Source organism: Chionomys nivalis, chromosome 1, assembly GCF_950005125.1.
Source record: "Chionomys nivalis chromosome 1, mChiNiv1.1, whole genome shotgun sequence".
NCBI classification, from domain to species: domain Eukaryota; kingdom Metazoa; phylum Chordata; class Mammalia; order Rodentia; family Cricetidae; genus Chionomys; species Chionomys nivalis.
The window spans coordinates 110746337-110756053 of record NC_080086.1 but is presented as its reverse complement, the minus strand read 5'-3'; the positions used below and the strand labels follow the sequence as shown (position 1 = coordinate 110756053).

The following is a 9717-nucleotide window of genomic DNA, read 5'->3' as shown; positions in this document are numbered from 1 at the left end:
TACCCTAAATTTCTTAGGGAATTATTTAACTATCATGGACAACTCAAATAAAGATTTATTCTGCCTAATATTGGTGGTTTGTTTTTTATGAATGTGAGGTTCTTTGGTTTAGGAAATGTCAAGCCAAGTGGCATCACTTCATTTTGTGTACACACACACACACACACACAAATACTCACATATCTACATATGTATAAATTTCTAAATGTATACACATTACATGTCATGATTATAATATAGACAGAGTTTTTGTTTCCAATAAGCCCACTCCTAAATAACCACAGACACTTTTAAATTTTAAATTCTTGGCTTATAGCTCAGGCTTATTAGTAGCTAGCTCTTACAATCCATTTCTGTCGCACCAGTGCAGCTAGCATCAAATCCAAGAGAAGGACATCACGATTAATGAAAAACACAATTTGGATGTTGCAGAATTAGAAGCCTTTATTGTACATCACCAAGGGAGGTTTATACCTAACCCAGACAGGTAGACCAACAGGATGGAGACCTTATTGCCAGATCCTCGGGTTAGGGCCAAGAAAATGTGTACTCAGAAAGCAGAGTTGTTAAGCAACTCTCAGAGCAGGAAACTTGCAAGTTTCTCAGAAACCCAGAACAAGCGCAAGAAAGGTCATCTACAGGCGAGGTGAGTAGGAAGGCCAGGAGTCCATTAGGTTCCAACACATTTCTATTAATTTATATATTGCCATATGGCGCGTAGCTTTATCTCTCCTTCAGCATATCTCTCTCCCTCTGTATCTCCTGGTGACTCCAACTTTCTTCCCAGTATCCTTAGTTTGGTTGTTCTGCCCACATTTCCTATCTGGCTACTGGCCAATCAAGTTCCTATTAAACCAATCTGAGTGTAAAATCATCACAGTGTACAGCATCTCCCATTTTTTGTCTCATCAAAAAGGAAGGTTTTAATGTTAGCAAAATAAGATTATATATAACAAAGAGTTATTATGTAAGAATTACGTTTACATTGTCCAGTCCATTTGCACTTGACAAATTAGAGAAAGTATTTAATTATCTATCTTTGGGAGTCTAAACTTTTATATTTACTTTACCTTTACCATAAGAAAAATTTAATTCTAATTATTAATCTTTAACTCGATTCAGATCCCAAAAGGGTGAAATTTGCCTAACAACAGGGACATTAGGCGACCTGGACAAGCATTCAAAGTTTTCCTGTAATGCTGGGGCATCCATCTTTGTCCTATAGGCTAGTATATATGACAGAAATTTTTGAGAAGCAGGGCATTTTGAATGACTGTAATATTGCGGCAAAGTTTTGTAGTTGCTTTTGTTTGTATCCTACTGATCCAGTCTGGACAGTATATTGCCAGAAATTGAGGTAAGGGCAGTTTTTTTCTCCAAAGCTTTTGGCATAAAGAAAGTAAACTCCATACTCCTCTCTCTCATCCTTTTTCTCTTTCTATCTCTGTGTTCATTAGGAAGTGTACATATGATTCTTAGAAGACAGTTTCTGGAATTGATACATTATTTCCACCATATAAGATCCAGGGAGACAATGCAGATAATCACATTTACTGGGGAGAATCATGATTAGTTGATACATCTCATGTTCCTAGCACATGCTTCTTCCATTACTCACAATAGAAGCGATTTTACCAAAACAGCACTACAGAGTTATTACTGGTATTTGTTCTACACACTACTTCTTTTCACAGTGAGATCACTATGCACTTCAGCAGGGATGTAAAACACAGATATTACAGAAAACACTACCAAAAAAAATCTTTTAAGTTTTATTCATTTTAAACGCTTTGAATATTTTCCCACATTTATTCTAAACATACAGATTCTCAAAAGTGAAAAAGTAATTGAGTATAGTAGAAACTGTGATTAATAAAAAAATTTTCCACATGGTTATACGTGTAAAGTCTATCTTCAGAGTGACTTCTTTAGAACGTCAGGGCAACAGGAACTGCTGAAGACTTTGAATAATACTTAAACGGATATATGCTTTAGAATTCTTTCCAGTGTAGATCTGTGTATGAGGGTTAGAGAAAATGGATGTGTTTTAGACTTTCCCACATTACAGACACTGTGTGAGATCTCTATGCTTGTTAAAATCACAAGAAGAAAGAAATAGTTTATATAGCATGTGTAAATACAAAAGGTTTCTATCCAGTGTGAAGGTTTTTACTCTTGAACCAAGTGAATCTAGTAAAGACTTTCTGAGAATGGTTACACGCATTAGGCTACTGACTAGTGTGAAGAGTTTCAGATCTGTTATGATCACAAGAGCAGCTGAAGGCTTTTCCACAATTCTTATGTGCATAAATGAACTATCAAATGAACTCTTTTATGCCTGTTAACGTCTACAGAATGAACAGTTTCCACATCTTTTACACACCAAGAGTTCCTCTCCAGTATGATTGTTTTTGGTACAAATCAGGACAAATTGAAGTGTTAAAAGGTTTCCTGTAATGTTTACATGCAAAAGCCATCACTCCAAATTGAACCCTTTCCTGAATGTTCAGCTGACTGGAGCAAGTAAATGCTTTTTCACAATGTGTACATCTATAACACTTCTCTTCAGTATGATCTCTTTCATGAACCTTCATGAATAGAAATTAGTGAAGGGCTTTACAAAATGCTTACATGAATAGAAATTGGTGAAGGGTTTTGTACAATACTTACATGAATAAGGCTTCTCTAAAGTGTGACTTCATTCATGTATGACTACTGAGGTCACTGAAGGCTTTTCCAAGATGTTTACAAGCTCAAGACTTTTCCCCTATGTGAATCTCTTCATGAATGTTCAGGTGATTGGAGCATGTAAACACTTTTTCACACTGCTTAAATGTATATGAATTCCCTTTAATGTGAACTCTTTTCATGAGTCTTAAAATAACTGCAACAGGTATAGGCTTTTTCACAATGCCTCCATGAAAAAGGTTTCTCTGTAGTGTGATTCCTTCCACGTCTATTACAACTACTGGGGTTGTTCAATGATTTTCCACAATGCTTACATAATAAGGCGTTTGTAAGAGTGAATTATTTCATGGATGTTCACATGCCTACACCAGAAAGTTTTTCCACAGTGTTTGCATGTATAAGTCTTCTGTTTCTTTGTAGTGTGGGTCCTTTAATGTCTGTTACACCTACTGGAATTGTTGAAGGCTCTTCCACAATGCTCATGCATAAGGTTTCTCTGCAGTGTGCCTACGTTCGTGTTTATTACGAGTACTGGGGTCGTTGAAGGCTTTTCCACAATGCTTACATGCATAAGGTTTCTCTCCAGTGTGAATTCTTTCATGATTATTTCGATAAAGAGAACTGGTGAAGTTTTTTCCACAATGCTTACATGCATAAGGTTTCTCTCCAGTGTGAATTCTTTCATGAATGTTTCGATAAAAAGAAGTGGTGAAGTTTTTTCCACAGTGCTTACATGCATAAGGTTTCTCTGCAGTGTGTTTCCTCTCATGTGTGTTACAATTACTGGAGCGGTTGAAGGCTTTTCCACAATGCTTACATGTATACGGCATTTTTCCACTGTGAATTATTTCATGCCTTTTCAGAATCCTGAGACAGGAAAAGGCTTTTCCGCAATGCTTGCATTTAAAATTTCTCTCTGCCGTGTGCATTCTTTCATGAAAACGACAAGCACTGGAAGTCAAGAAGGCTTTTTCACAATGCTTACATGTATAAGGTTTCTCTCCAGTGTGAATTCTTTCATGAATGTTTCGATAAGAAGAACTTGTGAAGTTTTTTCCACAATGCTTGCATGTATAATTTCTTTCTGCCGTGTGCATTCTTTCATGAATACGACAAGTATGTGAAGTGATGAATGCTTTTCCACAATGCTTACATGCATAAGGTTTCTCTCCAGTGTGAATTCCTTCATGACTATTTCGATAAAGAGAACTGGTGAAGTTTTTTCCACAATGCTTACATGCATAAGTTTTCTCTCCAGTGTGAATTCTTTCATGAATGTTTCGATAAAAAGAAGTGGTGAAGTTTTTTCCACAGTGCTTACAGGCATAAGGTTTCTCTGCAGTGTGTTTCCTCTCATGTGTGTTACAATTACTGGAGTGGTTGAAGGCTTTTCCACAATGCTTACATGTATAAGGTTTTTCTCCAGTGTGAATTCTTTCATGAATGTTTAGATAAGAAGAACTGGTGAAGTTTTTTCCACAATGTTTACATGCAAATGGTTTCTCTGCAGTGTGGCTCCTCTCATGTCTGTTACGACTACTGCGGTTGTTGAAGGCTTTTCCACAATGCTTACATGCATAAGGTTTCTCTCCAGTGTGAATTTTTTCATGAATGTTTCGATAAGATGAACTGGTGAAGTTTTTTCCACAATGCTTGCAAGTATAAGGCTTTTGTCCAATGTAACTGTTTTCATGACTGTTATGATGACTGAATTGGGTGAAGGCTTTTCCATAATGTATAGAAGCGTATGGTTTCTCTCCTTTGTGAGTTACTTTATGTTTCTCAAAACATGCTGCATATTTAAATGTTTTGCCACATTGCCTACAACTGTACCTTTTCTCTTCAATATGACTTTTTTCATGGTTGGTAAGCTCATTGAAATCAATGAAGGATTCTTCCCAGAGACTACATACAAATTGTTTCACTTCTTTATGGTTTTGTTCATCATTCTGTCCATGTGTGTATCTCATGAAGATATCCTCATTGAGTTTATTTCCAGTATAAGTTCTCTCCTGAGACTGATCTAAACACAGACTCCAACAGGCTTCTTTACATTGTTTTTTACTGGGTTTCTCTTCAGGAGAAGTTCTGGGTTTCTCTTCAGGAGAAGTTTCAAGTACCTGAAGGGATTCAGAACAATTGATATCTTTCCAATGTTTCTGATGTTTAAAAGCTTTTGCCACAGCTCCCTTATACAGTGGTGATTTCCCTCTACCTTTTTCTCTGAGATACCCATGTAAGGATAAATCACCAATGATATTTGTTACAAGCAAGGGAGTCTTATGAACTCTTACTCTGGAAGGCATGTCTTTAATGATCATACTCTCTGGACTAGCTTGCTGGTTTTTATCACATTCATTATGACATTCATTTCCATGGTCTTTCTCAATCCTCTGAATTCTGCAAAAAATGAGAAAAGCAATACTTTAGACAAGAGAAATATTGAAGGCTAGGATTTCTGGAACACAACTATAGAATCTCAGAGGGAATAGAATAATGGTATCAATGTCAAGACAAGATATATTTCATGGTGAGACCCTGCTATGTGTAAAGAAGTGGAGGACTAATGTTGCTTCTGTAAGAATTAAAAGGAGCTGTATCACAGGCTTGGATTAAGAACAATTCTCGGTCTTTCAGCAAACCAGACTTAATGACACGGATTCATGTGAAGAGTTCACAAAATCTGATACACTTGATATGAAGAATTTCTTGCATTTTCCACCTTCCACAAAAGTTTTTGTATAAAAACATAACTCAGATACAGATATATGAAATAGTTAAGAGGTACAAAACGAGTGAACAGGAAGGAAAAATGGTCATAGGAGGATAGGGTCTGCCAATTGATAAATGACTCAATCAGATTGGCCTGGAAACAAGTCTGTGAAGCCATTTTCACATTCCCAATTAAGGGGGGGCTTACTATGTTGCACAGTGTGCCAGTGGGCAGGATTTCAGGCTCTGTGTATGAAATGTATCTGCTAATTAGTTTTGACACAAACTAGAACTTCCATTTGGGAATGAAATAGACAGCAAAAAATGACTTTAACAGATTGACATTTAGACATGTCGCTGTCCACTTTGTCTTGATCACTGTATGAGGTGGGGTGGCCCAGTTCACTATGGGTTGTACCCCTTAGAGGGGAGGTAGCTGATTAAGGGATGAAGGTCACTCCAGTAAACAGGATTTCCCCATCAATTCTGATTCAGTGCCTGTTTCCAGATTCCTGTCATACTTGAGTTCCTGCCCTGCTTTCCCTTTATGATGGTATTCTGACAAAGAAGTTTGAAACTGAACTCTACCCCAGAATTCTTTTTTTTTTCCCCCTTTGGTCACAGCAAAAGTAAGCAAACAAAGCACAGTACTAATGCTCATCATAGGTATGAACAGAAAGTAAAACCTTTCACACATGACGGGATGTTTTGTGTAATAATCCAGTGAAAACCTTTTTTCAGCCTCATTATCATGTGACATATTTGCGATAATAATAGATTACACACATGAAACACTCAAATATTAAATATTACAATTCAATGCTCCATTATAGGAATTTGTGTAAGATCATTTTTCACTTAGTTATATTTGGAGCACTTCACATGTTCTCAGTTGTCCCCTGAGTCCCAAATGTATAATATGATTTATTTTCTAGCGAATATAAATTACCCCATATTCCTGCTGAGATTTTTATAGTCCTCTTCAATATTTTCTTCTAGTGCTTCTTCTACAACAAAATCCAGAGAATACATTATGACACATTCATATTCAACATAAAAATTATTAAACCAAAAAAAATACTGCAGCCTAGTTCTTATAATATGCACACTAATAACCACATTTTTAATTTAAGAATTCAATACCAACATAACATGCATAAGTAGGATATGTTGTATGCAGTGAGCTGCTTGTTCGTCCAGACCGCCCAGAACCAAAATTATCATACAGAAACTATATTAATTAAATCACTGCTTAGCCCATTAGCTTTAGATTCTGATTGGCTAATTCTTACATCTTAATTTAAGCTATTTCTATTAATAGGTATATCACCATGAGGTCATGGCCTACCAGCAAACCTTTAGCACATGGATGTCCAGCAGCAGATCTATGGAGTCCCCCTGACTCCGCCCTCCTTTCTCACAGTATGCAGTCCAGTCTTCACTGCCTACCTAAGTTCTGCCCTGTCAATAGGCCAAGGAAGTTTCTTTACTTAGTAATGGTAATCACAGCACACAGAGGGGACGCCCACATCAAGGACACAGTTGTTCACTGACTGAATAAGCAATGGGAGCATATAGTACTTTTTACCTATGGAGATCAGGTTCAAAAATGTTTCCTTCATCACATCTCTGTAGAGCTTCTTCTGACTAGAATCCAACACAGCCCACTCTTCTGAGGTGAAGTTCACTGCCACATCCTCAAATTTTACTGGCTCCTATGAGTACATATATTAATTGCATGGTTAATTTTCACTGACAGGATACATAATCATCTTGCATGTTTCTGAAGAAACCTCTGAATTATTATATAAATAGGATTTACTGAAGAATACCATGGGATGTTATCTTGATTACTTGATGACCAAATGTCTCATTTACTATTAATTAGTGTGTCACTCATTAGCAGCTTCATACTTCTGCATTTTATGAACTGGATTCTTCAATTGTGATATGAAATAAACTGCTTCTTCCCTAAGTAACTTTTCTCATAATAATCTGTGACAGCCAGAGGAAAAGCCTGATATAAGGAATAGTTAGGCAGGAAATCCAAGCAGAGATAGAGGAGGAAAGAAGGCGGAATCAGGGAGCTGCCATAAAGCTGCTGAAGGAGAAAGATGCCAAAACTTTTCCAGTAAACCATACCTTCATGGGATAGACAGATTACTAGAAATAGATTAGTTTAAAATATAGAGTACACTAATAAGAAGTCTGAGCAAATAGGCCAAGGAGTACATAGGTAACATTAAGCCTCAGAGTGGTTATTCCCTCCCCCCTCCCCCCCCCCACTGCAGCGTGCCTTGGGAATGGCCACCAGGCGCGTGAGGAACAGGAGTCCAAGAGAGCCGCCAGACATCGACTGCTCCCTATGGGACCCTCCGCCACCACCACCACCGACCCCGGGGGCGGAAAGGCGACCCCCCCGGGGGTCTTTAAACCTACTCGCCTGAACACGGTAGCAAGGTACCCGGACATGGGTCGGGGGTGAAGAGGATCGCCGCCGCGATGAAGCACCCGGTCGGTCGCGCCCCCTAGCACGATGCCGGCTCTGTCCAACAAGCACGCCCGAGCCACGGCGGGAGGGCGGTGGGATGCCAACGAGGGGCGCTCCCCTTCTCCCCAACGGGGACGGACGCGCACCACCACCCAGAAACAGAACGGAAGAGCCGGACGGGAAAGAGGGGACACCTGCGGGCCGCTCCTTGTCCACACTGGACAAGCAGGATACAAGAAAAAAGACCGCCAAATCTTGTCAAGACCGGGTAAGACGGTTTTGATAATTTTCCTGCCTCTGAAAATGATCTGTCAGTTACTCTAGGCCTTAGCCAAAGTTGGGGGCTTCAATGTTGCAAATGAGACTTTGGGTGATTGCTAAAGGTAGCCAGCTGTCTCTGTCATCGACTGCACACTTTGGAAGCTGCTTGATTGCACTTCCTGCCTACTCCAGTAATGTAATCTCCCTTCTCAAGCCTGTGATGAGGTTGAAGATTAGATAGTAATAGTTACTACCCTCTTATGACTACCCAAGCCATTTCCAATACAAGACTTAGATTCCTTAGAATACAATATTTATTAAAACATTTAGCATACATTCCTTGCTTAATATTGTTTATGTTGGTTATAATTCTAATATTATACATGATATCTCCTCCTAGTGTATATAGTTTTGTATTGGGTTTGGAACTCTCTTATTTAAACAAAAAGGAGAGGTTCTGTGTGAGCTCCTTCTGCTCCTTCAGCCAACAGCCTTTAAGATACCAGCCAACTTGGGCATGGTCTCTTATACTATAAATCCAGCTGTAAAGCCTGTGCTTGCCCTCTTGCTTCCAAATATAGCTTCTGGCTGCTAGACTCTGTTCCTGTTTCCTATTTGTGCAGAGAACTAGGATCTAGGACAGTGATCAGCAAGTCACCCCTAAATAAATAACCCTTTATTATTCATAATTCTGAACCAGTGTGGAATTATTTGTGACTTCTGCCAACACACTACTAGTCGGAAAAGAATTCAGATACAAAATAGGACAGACTCAGACATAAAAGACCTCTAAACAAGACATAGTGTGTGCTTAAAATATTTGCACAGGCTTGGGAAAGAGAGAAAAAGAGAGTAGATGTTCCAACAACAGAAATGCTATAGTCTATATTACAGACATAGATCAAAGAGGTTCATTGGGAATAAGAACTCTGTCAGTAACTAGAGTAAGGGTCATTCCTGTGGTATCATCATCAAGAACATAACTTCTTCCTGTCATATATGAGAGAAATAAATAAAGTTGAATATAAAAACATTTTAAAATCTTGACTGAGAAAGATTTTTAAATAAACCTAATTTAAGACTCAATTTGTCAATTAGCAATCTGACATATTTAGTGGAAACTAGGAGGAAATATTTGATAAAACATAATACTTGGCAGAATATTTTGAGGATATTAATTACTACAGGGAATCTGAAATAATAGGACAAAGTTATATTCTCAGTATTTGCATTTTAGGAATTTCAAAGACTAAAGGATCATCTCTGAGATGAGGGCCTTGTTCACCATAATGAAATTGTACCCTTGCATCAAGTTGTTGTGTCCTGAGAGAAATAGGGATCTGATACTCTTTATAGACTCAGAGCTGAGATGATTAATCAAAAACATAATGATCAATGGTTTATCTAACTTTCATAAAAAGAAGATTTAATCACACTATTATGTAGAAGAAATTAAGGTCAACCTGGAAATTTGAATTAAATTAAATTTAATATAATCCCTTAATTAGCAGACAAAAAGTACTATGGAACCAATGAGAAAAAAGCACATGTAAACAATACAAATT

At 37.9% G+C, this 9717-nt stretch overlaps 1 protein-coding gene across 3 annotated transcripts in view; it reads right to left on the bottom strand.

The window, feature by feature from the left end:
- Positions 1-448: 448 nt before the first annotated feature.
- Positions 449-9717, bottom strand: part of LOC130869500 (zinc finger protein 14-like) — a 62277-nt gene continuing 53008 nt past the window's right edge. The window contains exons 5-8 of one of the 3 annotated variants that reach the window (XR_009056675.1): positions 6989-7115; positions 6350-6407; positions 2671-5088; positions 449-2014 (exon numbers count right to left, since the gene is read on the bottom strand). Coding sequence is in view for 2 of the 3 variants with exons in the window: in XM_057761715.1 (XP_057617698.1) it covers positions 3168-5088; positions 6350-6407; positions 6989-7115 (2106 nt within the window). In the remaining variant the exon portion in view is untranslated. Of the gene's footprint in view, positions 5089-6349; positions 6408-6988; positions 7116-9717 lie in introns of all 3 variants that reach the window. The other 2 variants (XM_057761727.1, XM_057761715.1) reach the window with 2 other exon arrangements.